General features: G+C 60.6%; 2 protein-coding genes across 2 annotated transcripts; one reads left to right on the forward strand and one right to left on the reverse strand.

The window, feature by feature from the left end:
• The first annotated feature begins 6 nt into the window (after positions 1 to 6).
• Positions 7 to 3,983, forward strand: B4GALT2 (beta-1,4-galactosyltransferase 2). The gene is made up of 5 exons (XM_010716212.2): positions 7 to 493; positions 586 to 776; positions 1,031 to 1,153; positions 2,471 to 2,575; positions 2,728 to 3,983. Exons 1-5 carry the CDS (start codon positions 14 to 16, stop codon positions 2,876 to 2,878), a joined length of 1,050 nt encoding a protein of 349 aa, XP_010714514.2. The 5' UTR covers positions 7 to 13; the 3' UTR covers positions 2,879 to 3,983.
• A 415-nt stretch (positions 3,984 to 4,398) lies between these two features.
• SLC6A9 (solute carrier family 6 member 9) lies at positions 4,399 to 16,402 on the reverse strand. Its single transcript, XM_010716211.3, has 13 exons — positions 16,251 to 16,402; positions 9,563 to 9,719; positions 9,320 to 9,451; positions 8,459 to 8,711; positions 8,256 to 8,388; positions 7,847 to 7,981; positions 7,674 to 7,777; positions 7,368 to 7,605; positions 7,065 to 7,199; positions 6,590 to 6,689; positions 6,380 to 6,480; positions 6,097 to 6,267; positions 4,399 to 5,921 (listed from the first exon to the last, which is right to left on the reverse strand). The coding sequence occupies exons 1-13, from the start codon at positions 16,278 to 16,280 to the stop codon at positions 5,709 to 5,711; spliced, it is 1,902 nt and encodes a 633-aa protein (XP_010714513.1). The 5' UTR covers positions 16,281 to 16,402; the 3' UTR covers positions 4,399 to 5,708.
• Positions 16,403 to 17,893: the final 1,491 nt, after the last annotated feature.

Raw genomic sequence — 17,893 nt, forward strand, 5'->3', positions numbered from 1 at the left:
GTGCTGGTGGGGGATGTCCCCCGAGCAAGGCTTCCCAATGGTCCCAGGGTTGAGAAACCCAAGGCTAACATTGGTACCAGCACAGTTGATAGCAAATGCTGTTTGGGAAAGGTTTTGGGAATCCTTTGTCCTCGGCAGTGCTGGTCCCCCTTGTGGGTCCCCCTTGTTTGCTCCGCTCACCCAACTGGGAGCAGCAGGTGACCATAACCTGTCCTGTGTCCTGTACTGCTGCCATCGCTCTGCCTGGGCTCTTGCAGTCGGGCGCCTGCTCATCGAGTTCAGCTCCCCTATGAGCATGGAGCGAGTGCAGCGGGAGAACCCCGATGTGAGCCTGGGTGGCAAGTACACCCCCCCAGATTGCCTGCCCCGGCAGAAGGTGGCCATCCTCATCCCCTTCCGGCACCGTGAGCACCACCTCAAATACTGGCTGCACTACCTGCACCCCATCCTGCGCCGGCAGAAGGTGGCTTATGGCATCTACATCATCAACCAGGTGAGTGGGGCAGCGGGGCTATAGTGGGCAGCGGGGCTATAGTGGACAGTCTGTGCATCGCTGAGCTCTGTGCCACGTGTTCTTGTCCATAGTATGGTGAGGACACTTTCAACCGGGCCAAGCTGCTCAATGTGGGCTTCCTAGAGGCGCTCAAGGATGACGAGGAGTACGACTGCTTCATTTTCAGCGATGTGGACCTCATCCCCATGGATGACCGCAACCTGTACCGCTGCTATGAGCAGCCACGGCACTTCGCTGTTGGCATGGACAAGTTTGGGTTCAGGTGGGTGCCTGTGCAGCTGTGATGTTCAGGGCAGGGCTGGAATGGCCCTTGTGGGGTTAAAGCCAGGGATGCCTGGTTGTCGTCTGGGGCGTGCATGGGGTCAGTGGCTTAATTTGAGGACATGAGATGGCAGAGGGCGCAGAGCCCTCAGAGTGTCATGGTGAAAGGCTGTTGCTTGTATATGGATTGGGGGTCCCCAGTGGGACTGGTCCTGTTCCTCTCCTGTTCCTGATCTCTTTGCTCTCGCTCTACAGGTTGCCCTATGCAGGATACTTCGGTGGCGTCTCTGGGCTGAGCAAGTCCCAGTTCCTAAAGATCAATGGCTTTCCCAACGAGTACTGGGGCTGGGGAGGAGAGGACGATGACATCTTTAACCGGTAGGTGCCGCTCCTTGGCTCAGAACTTCCTGGGATTTGCTGGGACTCCCTGCTGAGAACAGTCCTGGCGCAGTAAGCAGCCAGGAGCTCCCTGTATGCGGGGGGCATGCATGGTGGGTCCCTGCCATGTAACAAAGAGAAGTTTAATTACCTCTGTGTGGCTCTGTGTGCTCCAGGTTGCCAGGTCTGGGAACAGCATGCTTGTGCCATGAATCAAACTAGCTTGTATGGCGGTGTTGAGCAGCACTTGGAGGTGATTCTGTCTGGCAGTGGGGCCCAGCCTCCCCCTCTTGCTCTTTGTGATCAGTATACTGTGATTTCAAACCACGTGAGCAGGAAAGCCTGCCTACAGATGCTGTTCCAAGCCGGGATCAGGATATACAAAACTTGAAAGTGGCTCTGTAGTGGCTGCTCAGCAACAGGCACTTCTGCCTGCAGCCAGCAGGCTGCAGCAGATCCACGTGTAGATCCTTCCGTTTAATACAGGAGCAGAGAACTTCAGCATTGTTTCCAGCATGGCCTGTGACACTGCCCAGCAACAACGCACATGAGCAACTTGTGGCTCGTGGTGTGCTACTGCATCTCAGGGTGGCATAAGCTGATAATCCTTAGCAAGTGCTGTGTGGCAGAGCATTTGTGGTTCCCCTCTGGAAGTAAGCAGCCCAAAGACGTGGACCCAGATGAGGCAAAGTGCAGCATGCTGAGCTTTCTGGGAGATTTAGGCAGCCATTAAAATGTGTGGAAGGCCTTGAGGGGGCTAGAGCTTGGTTGCTCTAGCAGCTGAATCTCAGCTTGCTCACTTATCAAGCCAGAGGTGGTTGTGTGGCTGGGATGAGGAGAGGTTTCTCTTCATGAGCTGGGATCTCTCCAGCTTTCTTACTCCCACTTGGCCTCTCAACTTTAAATGAACTGTTCTAGGCGGAGAAGATCTCTCCCCACCTGCTGGCTGCACAGGCAGAAAAAAAGCAATTGAGGCCAGAGCTGTGCTGCATGAAGGGAAGGGCAGGGCTCTGGCATTTGGAGAATGTAAACAGCAGTGGCTTCAGAGCTATGGAGGAATAGTGGTGTTTGCTTAGCATCAGCTGACTGCCTGAAGTGCTGAAGGTCTCCTGAAGCTGGTAGTGCTTTGGTCATCACCTGCTGTTGAGTGAGCTACATCCTTGGCTGTGGGCACTGTCATAGCTGTGGCCTGGCTTAGCACAACCTTGTTTCTCATTTAGCAATGGACAGGTTTATTTTTGATGAGGACCCTTGTGAAAATATCCTACCCTGGTGTCCTGGTGGCACACTAAATCCCCATCTGCTTGCATCCTCCAGGATCTCCCTGAATGGCATGAAGGTGTCGAGGCCCGACATCCGCATCGGGCGGTATCGCATGATCAAGCACGAACGTGACAAACACAATGAGCCCAACCCGCAGAGGTGAGCTGAAGGTGCCGAGCCCTTGCTGTTGTACCCGTGGCTATCAGTTTTGCCCATGTCCCCGAGGCCCTGCTGTGGGCTCACAGGCATTGCTGCCCTTGCAGCAGGCATCCCCCTTCACCCCTGCCTCATCCCGCTCCCGTTTCCACCAGATTCACCAAGATCCAGAACACCAAAATGACCATGAAGCGGGATGGGATCAGCTCACTGCAGTACCGGCTGGTGGAGGTGTCACGCCAGCCCATGTACACCAACATCACGGTGGAGATTGGCAGGCCGCCCCCACGCTTGGCCCGGGGCTAGTGCTTGCCCTGCAGGCAAAGCTGCATGGAGCTGGTGCTCTGTGCCAGGGCTGGCTGGACGCTGTGGATGTTGCCCCAGCCCCCGGGCAAGGACTGAACGGGGATGTTTTCTGCCTACTCTGCTGCCTTTTGGAGACAGCTGTGCCCTAGCCCACCTGTTGGTCCTGAGGATTTCTGCAATCTGTTGTCCCCCCCTTTTCCCCATCCCTACAAGTGTGTTTCCAGAACTCCCATAGTGTTGGCTGAAGCACCCATCTGCCCTGCGCGCAGCTCCCAGACAGAGGGAGGGGACAGTCCCAGCCCCGGTGAAGAGCCCCTTGCCCATGCCAGCTCCTGCCTGCACCCTAGAAGGGAAGGATGAGCCCAAAGGTCAGCCTAGCACCCAGTCCCCACCGGTGCTGCGAGAAGCGGGGTGCAGGCTTCCCCCTTCACCAGTGCTGGAGCTGTTACTACCCTGGCTGAAGGCATAGGGAGTAGCCCAGGCCCCCACAACAGGCAGGATCGGACACACAGATGTGGCTCGCTGTCTTCCTCTGCTTTAGTCTGGTGCTCAGGGCTGGGTCTCAGCTCTGCTAAACAGCGACCTCTGGTTAGCAAACACCCCTTGCTGTGCCTCAGTTTCCCCGGGCCTGGCAGCCACGTCCTCTTTCCCCTCTCTGAAGGCAGATGCTGTGTGCATGTCCCTGTTAACCCACACGTGCACCAGCTCTCACCACTTTGGGCAATAGGGTGACGTGAAACCTCAGAGCCCCTCTTGGCCAGGGGGCTGCCCCGGGGCTCTCTCCACCCAGATGCTGTTTGCAGGCAGTGGGGATTGGCTGGCTCTGCCCTTGCTGCTCTCCAGCTTCCCCTCTCCAGCTCTGGGGTGGGGAGGAGAGGACAGGGCCATGCGGGGCAGGTGCCCCATCTCTCCCCAACTTCCCCTCCTTGGGGCTGGGGGCACAGCCACCCCCTTGCAGCCAGCTGGAAGAGCTGGGCAGCAGGGGCACTGGCAACTTTTGTACATTTGAATGTCTGACCCTTTTTTTGAGCGTACGTTGAATGCAGCATTCGGTCGTAGAGACCTGGGTTTTTGTATTTAATAAAAATTTCAAAAGTTCACAGGATTCCTAGTGGGAGATCACCATGGAGAATGGATAGTTTCTGTCAGCTGGTAAGGTGGGTATACCATGCGTCTGCTGGAAATGCATGTGCACCAGGCAGAGCACCTGGCTGGCTGTGTGGTGCTTGCTGGGCAAGGAGGAGGAAGAGCACAGCCTGTAGCTGCAAGTCAAGGTGGGTACAGCCCCTGCATCTCCAGCCAGGGGCTGTGGGAAAAGGTTCCCACTTTCTGCCCTCCCAACCCTCAGAGCTGGCCCCTCCTTGGTCAGCCCTGATATCACCTGTTCTGCAGGGGGCTCTGCTACCCATATTGGCTGCTCAGTGTCAGCCACCCGAGGGAGAAAAGATGCACCTAAGAGAAATGATCTCCTACTGTCTTCCCTCCCCGGGTCCCCAAGAAAGGGCACAGCAGGACACGGACACAGGAATATAAATCTCATTAAAATCTAGGATACTTTAGAAGTCTACACCGGGAGAGACACTGACACAGGCAGCGCTACCCAGGGACGCGCGCGTTATTGCTAACAATTAGAGGTGAACAGTAGCGTCGTGACACATGGGGCAGGGCATGGGCACCATGCAGGAAACCGTGCCTCTCCGCCACACCTGACGGGGGAGCTCGGGTCGGGGCCACAGGAGCTGGAACATCCTTGCCGGGGCTCAGCGCCCTGCTGCCCCTCACCGTATCCCCACCATGCTGCACCCCTGTGCAAGTCTCAGGGCACAGGGAGCACGGTGCTGGCTGGCAGGGGAGCGGCTGGGGTGGGAAGGGTCCCATCCTCTCCCAAACCGAGAGCTACAGCACGTTGACTGTAGTTGGAAGACAGATTGAAAATCACCTGGCCTTCCCAGCGCATCCTGCTCCACTAATACTGGTTGGGGACAAAGCATACCCAAAAGATGGCTCGGAGCGAGTAGGCTGGCTCAGCCCTCCACACCTCCCCTGGTACCTCTTGCTAGCAGCAGCTGAGGGCCAATCCACCCTGCTCCCCCTTAGCACCATGGAAGGTCCCCAACACGCGCGAGGCAGCGGGGCCACCAGGCACCCACGCTGCCCATGGCTGCACCCAGCTTTGCTGGGACACCCGCAGCCCCCAGCATGGGGTGTGCTGCATCGATGGGGTCGTGCGCACCGTGTGTGTGCACAATGCACAGTGTGCCTCCTGCACAGCTGCAGGTACTGAGTGTGCGTGCCCATGTGCGTGGGGTATGCGCTCACCCACACGCACGCGTGCCTAAGTGCTTGTACCGTGTGCTGCTGGTGCAGGCAGTGTGCTCGCCCCATTCCCCCCTGTGCTCCATGCACTGCTGGGGGTCCCTGCCACATCACCCCCTGCCACCATGGCCCTGTGGGACCAAGCCCAGGAGATTCGTGTCCTGTCCCAGGCATGATGCCCCCACAGTGTCCCCACTCCCACCTGGTGCCCTCTCCACCTGCGTGGCCTTGAGGGTGCCGGTCCCCTGCAAAGTGCCTCTGGCTCCCGGCCTTCCCAGGGCTGTGCCCTCTCCTCTCTTGTCCCAGCATCGCACATGAAGGTTACCGTAAACATGGGGGTTAACGAACGCCACGGAGGGGAGGGGGTTAACCGGAGAGGAGGTCGGGGGTCTCGGGGACGGTCGCTGAGAGCCCCCCGCCATCCGATGTGGCCTGGAGCCAGGCTCCGCCAGCGGAAGGTGCGAAAGTGTCACCGCGCGGGAGGGGTTAGAGGGGGTGCGGGGATGGTGGGGGGTCACAGTCTGGAGTCCTGGCTGTGAGCAGAGCCGTTGCTGCCCTGAGCAGGGGACGCAGCCGCGGCCTCGTTCCGTGCTTTCTCCGGGTGCAGGGGCTGCACCTCCAGGTGGGACTCGGTGGAGGGGCTGAATGCCGGGGCGTAGCGCCCACTGCGGTGCTCTGCCAGCGCCGGGCCCCAGTCCTTGCTTGCCTTGGTTGCGTTTTTCAAGCGCTGGAGAGAAACGGAGATTGTGGGGGACAAGGTCAGCATCACCATCGCACCCTGCCCCAGCTACCCCAGCAGCCTCCCATCCCATGGGTGCTGCCTGCACACAGTGGGGTGCTGAAAGCTGCAGGGTAAGGGACAGTCCCCAGGTGGGACATGGGGACTGGTCTCAGTCACCCACCTCCAATAGCGTGTCCCCCTCGGAGTGGCACACTTTGTAGATGGCATATATGGGGATGCAGATGACGGAGGAGAGTGCCATGAGGAAACCGATGCTGATGGCCCAAGTAGGGTAGACGTACTCGTTGTAGGAGATGGGTCGGTACTGGATCACTGTGAAGACCAGGATGAACTGGGGAGGGACAGGCAGGATCAGCTGGTGGGGAGAAGCCAGCCCTGCTCTGTGCCCCCCACACCTGTGCCCCACCTCCCACAGCCCCATGCCCCCTGGTCGCGATGCTCACAAAGATGATGGCAGGGGAGATGAAGCGCCAGCAGATCTGGAAGAAGAGTGGTGGTGGGAAGCCTAGCATCATCTCGATGTCCTTAAAGTAGTTGCGGTGCCCTGTGGGGACAGGCGGCTGTCAGCCCCCATGGTGGAACTCTCATGCCTGGCACACCTCAAGCCGCTGGCACGCAGAAAACCACTAACTGGGCAGTCATGGGAAACCTACCGTAGATGTACATGATGGCAACACACATGATGCAAGAGATGACAACCAGGGAGAAGCTGGCAGCATAATTGTCCATCAACAGCAGCCAGTAGATGCCCGCCTGTGAGAGGGATGCGTTGGAGTGGCACCTCCATGGCAACACCCTGCCCGGGTGCCACCACAGTTGGCATGGCAACAGCAAGCCCTGGGTGTCACCACCACCATGGGCTGTCATGGGAACAAGGCAATCAATCACCAATATCATCATTATGGCAATGGCCAGTTGCTACAGGCGGCACAAGGACAAGCCAGGCAACACTGACAACACTGTAAGCTCTGGTGTGGCACTGGTGCCATCATGGTCACACAGCAACACCAGGCCACAAGCACCAAAAGCAGCGGTTATGGCAGTGGTGCCACTTTGGTTCACTGTGTCAACACGGTAAGGTCACCATGGCAGTGGCATGGGCCCTACTGGCACCCAAAAACACCCTACCTGTGTGGTGAGTGGGATGCCCAGCAGGAAGCCTGCCACAGCTACCCCCAGTGTCACAAAGGTCTTCCTGCGGATGATCCACTCATTGCCCACCTCATCCACAATGGCCGTGACCAGCGTCTCCAGTAGGCAGAACTGTGTGTGGGCAGAAAGGGCAGCACGTCAGCTGGGAACCACCACCCCACCCCCAGCACATCACACTGGCCCCATATCACGTCACTCCATCCCCACTGCGTCACCCTGGCCCCATCACGTCACTCCAGTCCCACCATGTCACCTTCACCCCACCACCCTATGCTCTACCTGTGTGCCCAGCCCCAGGAGGATGAGCATGAAGAAGAAGAGGATGGACCAGAGTGGAGAGATAGGCAGTAGGGTGAGGGCCTCAGGATAGGCGATGAAGGCCAAGCCGGGGCCGTGGTCGGCCACCTTGGAGATGTCCACGCCCAGGTGGTTGGCCATGAAGCCCAGGATGGAGAAGATGACAAAGCCGGCATAGACGCTGGTGGCGCAGTTAGTGATGCTGATGATGATGCTGTCCCTGTTGGAAGAGATGGGTCAGGGCCAACGGTGGGGCTGGGGAGCAGCAGAGAGCCTGGTGGCACTCACCGGTAGCAGTTGTTGTGGAATTTGTTGTAGGAAGCCATGGTGATGAGCCCACCCCAGGCGCAGCCCAGCGAGTAGAAGATCTGCGAGGCTGCGTCACCCCACACCTGCACCCAAGGAAAAGGTCAGCACCACGTCACAGACCCCTCACCCCCACTGTCCCCCGCCCTGCTCACCTTGGCATCGAGGATCTTGTCCCACTGTGGGGTCAGGTAGTACATGATGCCGGTGAGGGCCCCTTCCAGCGTGATGCCGCGCACAAAGAGGATGGTGAGCACCACATACGGGAAAGTGGCCGTGAAGTACACCACCTGTGGGGAGGGATCTCAGTGGGTGGGGCCATGGAACAAAGGATGGGGCTCTAGGCCAGGGGTTGGTGGAGCTATGGAAGGAGTGCCCATGACCACATGGGAAAAGCTTTGCCCAGAAGGGGCATGGCCATATTTGCAATGGGAGACACGTTCCCAATAGGGAAGAGCTGCAACCAAAGGATCGTGGCCAAGCACATAGGGGTGTGGCCATGTCCATATGGGGGCGTGGTCATGCCCAGAAGGAGGCATGGCCTAGAGGGGGAGCAGGTGATACCTTCCCCGAGGACTTGACGCCTTTGATGAGGCAGAGGAAGACGACGACCCATGAGACGCCAAGGCAGCCCAGGAGGGGCAGCCGCACCTCGCCCAGGTTCCCGATGTCATCTGAGAGGTTGAGCACGTACCTCCTGCAAGGTGGGACAGCGGGTTCAGCAGTGCTCTACTGCTACTGCCCCCCGCCCGCTTCCTCTCTAGTACCTCCAGTACTCCTTGCTGGGGCTGGTGCGCTTCTGGGTGGCGTTGAAGAGGCGGGTGAGGTTGACAGCAGCATGGCTGGAGAGGTTCCCATCCAACACCCCCACACAGTCGGGCGTGTTCCAAGCGTTGCTGCAGTACGTCCAGGGCAGCACACGCGTCATGGACACAAAGAAGTAGTAGAAGGCAATACAGATCACCACGTTGTAGTAGATCCCGATGTATGTGGACACCACCATCATCCCGTAGCCCACGCCTGGGAACAGCACCGGGGAGGGGTGAGCGGCACGGCGCGGGCAGCACGGGCAGTCGCGGCTGGGGGCGGGCGGCAATAGGGTGAGGAACATGCAGGATGCAGGGTTTTCCTTAGGGCGTATAGGGTGTAGTGCTCTCAAGGCTGCAGGCAACCTCTTGGAGTCTGTAGAGCTGGGGGCTGAAACAGCCATGGTAACTTGAGGGCTGCAGGAACCTGGTGGCAGTGCCATGCTACAACGGGGAAATGCACCATGAATTGAGCACACCGTGGTGGACCAAGTGCCTCTACGGGGATGGCACGTGGCAGCCACGTGTGGCGTGTGCAGGGACGTGTGTGTAATGCTGCAGAGAATGGTAGCGCTGGGCAGGGGCGTTCCTCGTGTGCAAGGTGTGCAGGGAGTGCCAGGAAGGCTGTGTGTGCAGGCGGTGCAGCATGTCCTGGGGGTTGCACACGGGACTTGTGCGATGTGAACAGCGTGTGTAAATGTGCACAGGCAATGCCGTGCAAGGCACAGAGGGCTGCAAAAGCTGCAGGTGCCTATGCGGGGCTGTATAGCGTGCTGGAGCCGTGTGCAGGGTACACACTGGTGGGGACAGGCAGCCCCTTACCTTTGAACATGGGGCTGACCCTCCAGACGCCGAGGCAGCCCTGGCTGGCGAATTGCCCAAAAGAGAGCTCCATGAAGAAGAGAGGGATGCCGCAGAACACCAGCATGATGAAGTAGGGGAACATGAAGGCACCTGGCAGGCACGAACCGCAATGTGAGCAGGCAGCACCCTGCACCCCCCAGCATGGCTCGGCAGCCCCAGCCCTCTTGGGCCCTCCAAAACCCATCCCCCCATAACACCCACCTCCCCCATTGCGGTAGCAGAGGTACGGGAAACGCCAGACGTTGCCCAGCCCCACGGCGTAGCCCACGCTGGTCAGCACGAACTCGATCTGGTTGCCCCAGTTGCCACGTTTGATGCTCTTGTCCTGCTTACTGCGCTCCCCGGGCACGGCGCCGTTCTGCGGAGAGATGCCATGCGGAGCCTCAGCTGGGGGAGGCACCCTTATTGGCCCCATTGGAGGGGTGACGGTCGCCGAGTGGGGCTGGGTGGTCCCCTGCATCCTGCCCCCATCCCTCCCCAGCGTAGGCTGCCCTGTGCCGGCCCCCCCCTACCACTCATGCACGGTGCCAAGGAGCTGGGGGGCAGCCCCCCTGCCCCACGCCAGCCCCGATGAATAGCTCTCCCCGGAGCCCAGCTGCAGGGAAGGAAGAGCCTGCAAGTCATACAAAGCAGGCTCGGGCGCCTGAGTACAAAGGGACCTCTGTTCCAGTTCCCCCACCCCTCGCGCCTGACAAGAGGGGCCCCGCTGGGTGGCCACTGCCCATGGCCAGGGGGGACCAGCAGACCCCCTGGGCTGTGCCACGAGGCAGGAGCCCTAGGATTGGAGTGGGGTGCAGTGATGGCAACACGCGGGGGCTACCCCCACCCCAGGAAAGGTGTTCAGGAGCAGTTACCATCCTATGCAGGATGGACAGCCTCTGGACCCACTGCTCCTTACCATAGGGAGCTGGGAGGGGGGGGAAGGCACAACGATGGGGTCCAAGAATGGGAGCTTTGTGCAGCTGCGACAATGCCAGCTCACACCGGGGACAATGACAACAAAGGAAACAACAAAGGAAATGGGTGCCATCACACCCAGTGGAGATGGCACCCATGGCCCTGGGCTCACACCAACATCCTAGGCTGGGGGCAGACGATGCTTCTGAAGACCTCTATGCACCCCCAAGTCCTCCCACCTCACCTAAAAAGGGACAGTGGGCCCATGGGATGGGAGCAGCGCAGGGTGCCGGATTCTGCAGACCCCCCCCGTGCCCCCTGCCATCTCCAAGCAGGGCCACAAATGGAGCCGTCGCTTTGGATCTGCTCACGCCGGCGGGGCGCGGGCAGCAGGCGCAGTGCACCAAACCGTGTCATTCGATTAGGGCCGGCGCAGGCGGGACGTGATGCCCGGCGACTCCGGCACCGCGCTGCCAAACAAAGCCATCTGCTGCGAGCGGGGCCTGCACGCGCCGGGGGCGGCGGGGGGGCTGCATGTGCAGGAGGGCCATGGGGGTGATTTGGGGTCGGGCTGTAGGGGCGATATGCTGGCTGCGTATATCAGAGTGCCCGTGCCCATGGTACCCCTCAGATGTCCCCGCATCGCCCATTGGCACTGGGTGAGAGGACCTGGGCTGCCCCAGGGTGGGGCTTCTCTCATTGGGTCCTGGGGGTCCCCAAGCGTGGGGTGGCACTGTCCCCATGCTTGGGTGTATTCGAGCAGGTTGATCCCGTTGGGAAACTCTGACAATACTGCCAAGATGCCTGCCACTAACAAACCTTGCTCAGCTTAATGAACAGCACAGCTGGCAGAGGGGGGCAGTACTCCAGCCTAAATGGGAACAGGTTTGGGGGGGGGTGCTGCACAACCCCAGTACAGCTAAGTGACCAAAGGGGACCTTAGCCCCATGCAAAAGCTGGAAGGTCCGTCCACTCTACTTCCTCTGCTTGGGTGATCCTCACCTGCTGCCCCCCATGGGGCACCCCAATCTTAAGGCACCTGGCACCAGTGCACTGAGAGCGTTGGTCCTCTGGCACCCCACTCTGCAGCACACGGCTTCGGCATGCGTGTCCCCAATAAGATGACAGCCACACGTGTGTCCGTGCATGCACACGTGTGCACACGCATGCATGCTCACCCATCAGCCCACTACAAGCCCCCCCAGTCTGGGAAGGTCATCCCGTCCTTTACACTCATTAACTGCCCAGCTGCATGGCATAAAGGGGGGACCCAAATGCCTGGGAGATGAGCCTCCTCCCGACTTCACACTGTAGGTTTGGAACCCTACGTGGGGTAAGGATGCAGGATTCTACTCCCACTCCCCACATTTTCTATGGATTTGCAACCCCAAGTGCATGCACGGAGGGGACCCCAAGCATTTGGGGTGCACCCTTTTTCCCGGGGACACATGGCGAAAGCATTCCTGGGTCCCACAGCACGGGCACCATCCATCACGGTGCCTGGCACTGCAGGCTTTTTCATGCTAAGCAGTGCTGCCGCGCACAATGGCAGCTTGGCCGGGGTGCCCGGATGCCCCCCACTTCCCAAAGGGGCCATCCCTTCCCCCTGATTTATGGCTGGGAAACCGATGGTTGTAGGGGGTTCCTTCCGGCAGTGGGGATCACATGGGAAGGGGGTGTCCCTGTGGGGCAATGAGTGGAGGCAGAGCACCTGGGGACTTCACTGTGTGCAGTGTGGTTTCCCCCAATTTATTAAATCGTCTCCATGGGGGTATGCCAGTCCATCAGAAGCACTTATCAAATGCCTTATCAACCCCACCTGGATCGGGGTGGGGAGTGGGGGCAGTTCGTATCTAGGTCCCCTCATTGGGTGCCAAGGCTGCTTTAATGCCAAGCAGGGTGTCAGTCACCCCCCTGATGTCGTTTGTCTGACATCACTGCCAGGCTGTGTGGGGCTGGAACTGCCAGAAGGTACACATAGCTCTTGCTCACAGCAGCCATAGCAGCCGTCCTAAGGTTTCCCTTGGGATAAGCAGGGCAGCCCCTGCCTGGGGAAGGGTATCCAGGGATGGGGTGACTCAGAAAAGGGTCCCAGGAGCAGAGGGATGGAGCCAATGAGAAAGAGATGTTCTTGGTGCCCTCACCCACCAGCTGGGACTCCTGCGTGCTGTGGGAAGAGGAGCACCCTATAATTACCCCAGGTACCCGGGCCCCGCTCTCACCTCCCCACTGACCTGCTGGCAGGAACGGGGGGTCCTCACCTGCCCTTGGCTGTCACCTGGGGGGCCAGGCAGGCCGGCTCCATGCGACCCTGTCTTCATCAGCACTCCTGGCTCCTACACAGCAGCAGCTGCTTGCCTGCGTCCCCCTGCCCGCTGCCTCCAGCGCTTGGCATCACATCTCGCTTGGCCCCTTTGCCCATGAGCCATGTCCCCGCCAGTCAGGGGGGGCAGGAAGGGGAGGCACAGCGTGCAGCTCACATCCTGCTTAATGAGGCCTCATTAGTGGGGTCCAGCTGTTTGCAGCAGGCACGCTCCAGCAGGCAGAGCTGCCCTCCCTGCGGGATTCATCCTGCCCACGCAGCCCCTGGCTCCTTCCCACACCGCAGCACTGGCCACGTCCCCTCGCTGTCCCTCATGTGCTGGCTTGTTCCCATGCTCCCAGCCCCACACAGATGTTCCTGCCCCATTTCCATCACAGGGATGCCATTCAGCCTTGCATCCTGACCCCACATGTGTGGGAACACCTGGGACCTGGCACAGCCCAACATGGGGACGGGGCACTGGGACAAGCCTGCCCGGTGGCACAGCCCCAGCCTGGTCCCACGCCACCTCATCCAGACGTCATCCAACATCATGGGGTCTCTGCAGCCATCGTCACAAGGTCACTGCCCTGCGGGGGGACCATCTGTCTGGCAAGAGGGCTGCACCACGAGCCCCCCTATCACCTAGGCACCCCAGAGCCCCACTGTTCAACCCTCAGCCCCACAATGCTCGGGGTGGCCGGGACCCTCAGCAGGGTGCCACATCTCGTGGGGAGCCCCACAGCGATGCCCAGGGCATCCCAGCTGGTCACAACCCCGCGCCACGGCTGGGGAGCACAGCCAAGGCGGCAGCAAGGCGTGATGGTGTGCTGAAGGCAGGGGGACGGGCGGGCTCTTTCAGAAGACCATCTGCGGTCTGGGCAGCGGCAGCTGTGGGCGCACACGTGAAGGGCACACGTGTGCGGGGCGGGCGCTCTGCTCCCCGCACTGCATCCTGTGCTTGTCCCCATCCCCATCCTGCTTGGGATGCTCCCAGGCCATGGGACACCCCCTGGTGCCAGCCCTGGTGGCAGGGACAAAGCGACTCTGCCAAGCCCTCCTCATGCAGCTGAGCGTTCCCTGCAAGGTGCCCACAAGAGCAACCCTGTCTCTGCTCCAATGCCACGTGCAGGCCAGCTTTGTGCCATCACACACGTCCTTCTCTGGTCACAGTGTCCCCCTCATTCCACAAAGCATTCCTCAGTCAGTTGTCACCAACACGTTCCCATGCTGAGCCTCAGGCATGTCATGGCATGTCATGACAAAAGCAGATACCTGGTGGTACCTGCAGCCCTGTGCCAGCAATGCCAAGCATTGTACCAGCTGATGGGAGCATCGGGGTCCTCCTGAGCCCATAGCTCCCGGTCACCTCAACCCCAAGCCAGGTACCAAGGGCAAGGACAGCTCCTGGGGCCCAACCAGGTGCCACCATCCCTTAGCCGGGCACCCCGCATTGGAGCTGCCTTCCTCCGGCCCCATTCTCATGGCACGGACACGATTCTCCTGGGGCGCTCAGGCAGAAAAATCCCCCGCCAGCCCCCCACCGCTGCCCCTTGTTATTCCGGGAAGGGCTCCCGCAGCCAAGAGCCACTTCCGTGGCTCCACACGCTGCTGGCCCCCCTGCTTGAGACTGGCGGCACTGCGCTGCTGGGGGTGTCTGGGATGGGCAGGGCCCCTCCAGCTCCATAACCCCAAGGAGCACGGTGCCCCCCAAATGTGGGATGGGAGATGGCAGGAGCCCACCTGAGCCGCGTGCTCCCACCCCCAGCCCAAATGCTGCCTGGCCATGCCAGCAAAGCTGCACTGCAAGTCAGGAGCCACTGGCACGGCTGGAGCCCAAACAAAGTGCTCCAGCAAGAACAAAACAAAATGTCCTTAAAGGACAGCGGGGAGAGGCTGTCACCCCCCTTGTTCGGCCACACAGGGACTGAACCAGCTGCTAGAGCTGCCCTGCATCCTATTGCCTGTTGAGAACCCACCACCCAACAGCATGGCATTCCCGCTGTACCAGGACTGCCAAGTAAACACAGACCCCAACCCACAGGTGGTGAAACTGAGGCACTGCTGCACATCCTGCAACAGGGGCATGGAGAGCTTCAGCCACCTCTGTTACCCTGTCCCCCAACCAGGGTGGGCACCCTGAACCCCATCATGCACACTCCAGCCCCGGAGGCTGTGAATGGTAGCACAACAGCAGGATTGTGCCGTGGGACCCTGTCCAGTCACGGGAGTTGCACCTGCTGGCAGGGATTAGAGGGCAGAGCCGGGGCAGTGCTTTGCCAGGCTGTTTGCACAGCGCTGGATGCAGGCCAAGGAGATTAGTTCCCTTCCCCAATGACCCAGAAAGCTCCGCAGCCAAGGTCCTGTCCTGTAGCACCTCATCCCAGGGCACTCACAGCTGGTCCAGCGCAGGGATGCTCTGGCAGCAGGGATGCTCCCATGCTCCCTGTTATCTTCCCAGTGCTGCACTCTGCATCTGTCCAGCTAGGGATGCCCCTTGCTCCACAAACAGGGGAATAGTGCGTGTGGGACAAGGCTGCCAGCACAGCGTGTGCCATGCCCTGCAGTCACCCCTCTGTCCCCAGCACACCCTGGCCCTGAGGTGAGCTGGGCAAAGACTTCCCAGCAGCGAGTCAAAGATTGATCGGGAGCAGGTGGGTGCTCCTGGTGCCAGGTTCACCCTGCTGTGTCACTGGGGCTACTCCAGCGTGGGCAAGGGACATAACAGTGGCACAGATGCATGGGACTTGTGGCAAATGTCACCCACGTGCACGGACACCAATGCAGCACAACAAGGAACAGCAGAGCCCTGACCGAGCTTCATGATGTCTTCTGCACCTCCCTGTTTCTAGCTGTGGCACAGCAGGAGGAGAACTGGGGTCCTGCTGAGAGGCCACACTGGGACAAACAGCACGGAGCCGCTGGAAGTGCCTGCTGGAGCACGCCGCTCCCCTGGCTCCTGGCTTCCCAGGGAAGTGCTGGCTGTGGGCCCTCTGGCTGGAGCGTGCAGCTATTTCGGGAAGCCCCCTGGGAAGGGGAGGGCTCTGCGATCATGTTGGCACCGCAGCTCGATTCTCATCTATTGGGGAAAAGGCAGAAGCTCAGCCCAGTGTACGCTCACCTGCCAGATGCAGGATGCTCGGGGCAGCAGAGCTCCAGTTCCCTGTCCTCATAACCAGGCAGAGAAAAGCAGTGATGGGCATGGGGCCACTGCACCGCACGCATCTGCACCCGGACACCAGAGCTGTGCACGGGGCTGAGGACGGAGGATCGGCGCCTGGCTAGACCTGGCTCTGCCTACATCCTATCTCACCGTGCACACTGCCACGCAGGAAGACCAGCAGGGAGGATGCTCAGGGTAACAGTCCCACTCCCTGCCACTGTAGGACCATGTGCCTGGCACAACGCGCTGCGGGTGCTCTTTGCTGGACTCAAAGCACGCACAGCTTTCCCGCCTTCATGCAGAGAGCTGGGGCGGCTGATAAAGCAGCAGAACGCCTGAGCTGGGCGATAGCATCTCCAGGCACAGTGGGACACCACACCCGGAGCCTTGTGAGCAGCGAGCGACCGACCCCCAGCAGCTGCTCCAAGGAGCACCCTCGGCACCAAACTCCGTAGGAGCCCTGTTGTCCCACTCCCTCATTCTGGGTCCGTCACAGGGGCTCCTGGTCCCCGCATCGCAGCACTCACCAGCAGCCCCTCGCTGCACTTCTCGGCCATCCCTGGAGGCTGGAGCGCAATGCCAGCTGCCCGCTGAGGGGTCCCCGTCTCTCCGTCACGCTGGCACTCGCACGCTTCAATCCACTGTCAGAGGAAGCTGGGTAGAGGAGGGGAGAGAAAGCAAGAAGGACGTGACTGGTGGGGTGGGCACTTCCCCGCCCCAGGCCCCCCCCTCCATCCAGAAAGCTATGTGCCAGGAGGGGCTGCCCCATACCTGACTGCAGGGTAGGCAGGAGCGGGGCTGGGATCCCTCCTCGCTCCCACCCCTCCAGACTCTCCAAAACCCCCAGCACCACCACGATCGCAGCTTCCAGGTCTTTCCCAAGAAGCGGTTTAAAGATTACCCGCTGGGACAGACGACCTTGTGGGCAGCTGGCAGTTGGGTAGGCGTTGGGGGCCCCGCACGCTGTCCCCCAGCCAGAGCCAGAGCCGAAGTGGCTGCAGTGGGTGGCAGCACCAGGACTGGGTGCTGAGCGGGGCCAGCACGGGGCTCAGCTGCCGCGGAGAACACAGATGGGAACCGATTGCCTTCTGCCCCGGTGCGTCGCGGGCACGTGCGGCACAGGGGGGCTGAGCTGTGGGCTCTGCCAGGACCAGGTGCTGCTGCAGCGGGCGTGGGAGGGGGCTGCGGCCCCACAGACATTGCTTCCGTCCCATTCTTGGGGTGCTGAGGCTGGGGGGCACCTCAAACAGACCACCCCAGGTCACTTATCCATGCAACAGTGCCGATCTGTGCAAATCTCACATTAGCACTCTGTGCCCTTGCTGTCTGGGAAAGGACTCTCAGTCTAGGGGTCCCTGATGGGGGATGAGTGCCCCATACTGCTGTGGGTCTACAGCAATCAGCTGAGGGGCACGAAGCCCTGAAGCCATTGAGAGAGAGTGTGGATGTCAGAGATAAAGGGCAGGAGGCCAGGAGACGTGGGGCAAGCCCCCAGCCCCAGCTGCAGCCCCTCAGGCACAAGCAGGCTGCAGCTCACAGATACCACTGCCAAACCCCTCCCAGGGTGGACAGCATTTCCCTGGGGGGACAAAATACTGTCACTGTATGAGGAGGGCAAGCCCTGCTCCCTGTGTGCCATGGGAATCTGTCAGAAGCGGGGGGCCAGTGGATAGATCTCCTCCTCACCGTGCACGTATCACCACAAGCCAAAGGCTGCCCACCCTGCAGCCCTGAATGCACCCCAGGAACCCGTCACCTGCCTGTCACCAGAAAGGGCCCATGGGAAGGGCTGCCACTCCCCCAGGGGTCTGCCAGGCCCCGATAAGGCTGGGCTGTGTGTCTGTGCAGATGCTGCGGTTTGCCGCCGAGCACCTCGCTAGGCAGGCCGGCAGGGATGCAGGTCTCAGGGATGCTAACGCGCAGCATCCTCTGGGCACAGGGTGACCCAGGATGCTGTGACAGCCCGGAGCGCCCGTATCCCGAAACGGGATGGTGTCACACGGGGTCACATCGTGTCACCGCAGAACCCGGGTCACTCTCCCACGGGATGTGGCACCCGGGGGACCCAGCACGGCCGCTGCCACCTGCGAAGCCCTTTCCAACAGCAGCATCCCCATCGTCGCCGGGACCCAACGGCGGAGTACAGAGGCCGGCTCGCCCCGCACCCCTC

This window comes from Meleagris gallopavo, chromosome 10 (assembly GCF_000146605.3).
Source record: "Meleagris gallopavo isolate NT-WF06-2002-E0010 breed Aviagen turkey brand Nicholas breeding stock chromosome 10, Turkey_5.1, whole genome shotgun sequence".
In the NCBI taxonomy this organism is placed as follows: Eukaryota; Metazoa; Chordata; class Aves; order Galliformes; family Phasianidae; genus Meleagris; species Meleagris gallopavo.

Excerpts from the sequence above, each read along its gene's own strand:
- SLC6A9 (XM_010716211.3), bottom strand. The coding sequence starts at position 16,280 with ATGGCCGAGAAGTGCAGCGAGGGGCTGCTG. Across the intron at positions 9,720-16,250 it reads AGTGCAGCGAGGGGCTGCTG|AACGGCGCCGTGCCCGGGGA; the intron begins GTGAGTGCTGCG and ends ATCTCTCCGCAG. Across the intron at positions 8,389-8,458 it reads CCCAGCAAGGAGTACTGGAG|GAGGTACGTGCTCAACCTCT; the intron begins GTACTAGAGAGG and ends CCCACCTTGCAG.
- B4GALT2 (XM_010716212.2), top strand. The coding sequence starts at position 14 with ATGTCCCCCGAGCAAGGCTTCCCAATGGTCCCAGGGTTGAGAAACCCA. Across the intron at positions 494-585 it reads GCATCTACATCATCAACCAG|TATGGTGAGGACACTTTCAA; the intron begins GTGAGTGGGGCA and ends TCTTGTCCATAG. Across the intron at positions 2,576-2,727 it reads AATGAGCCCAACCCGCAGAG|ATTCACCAAGATCCAGAACA; the intron begins GTGAGCTGAAGG and ends CGTTTCCACCAG.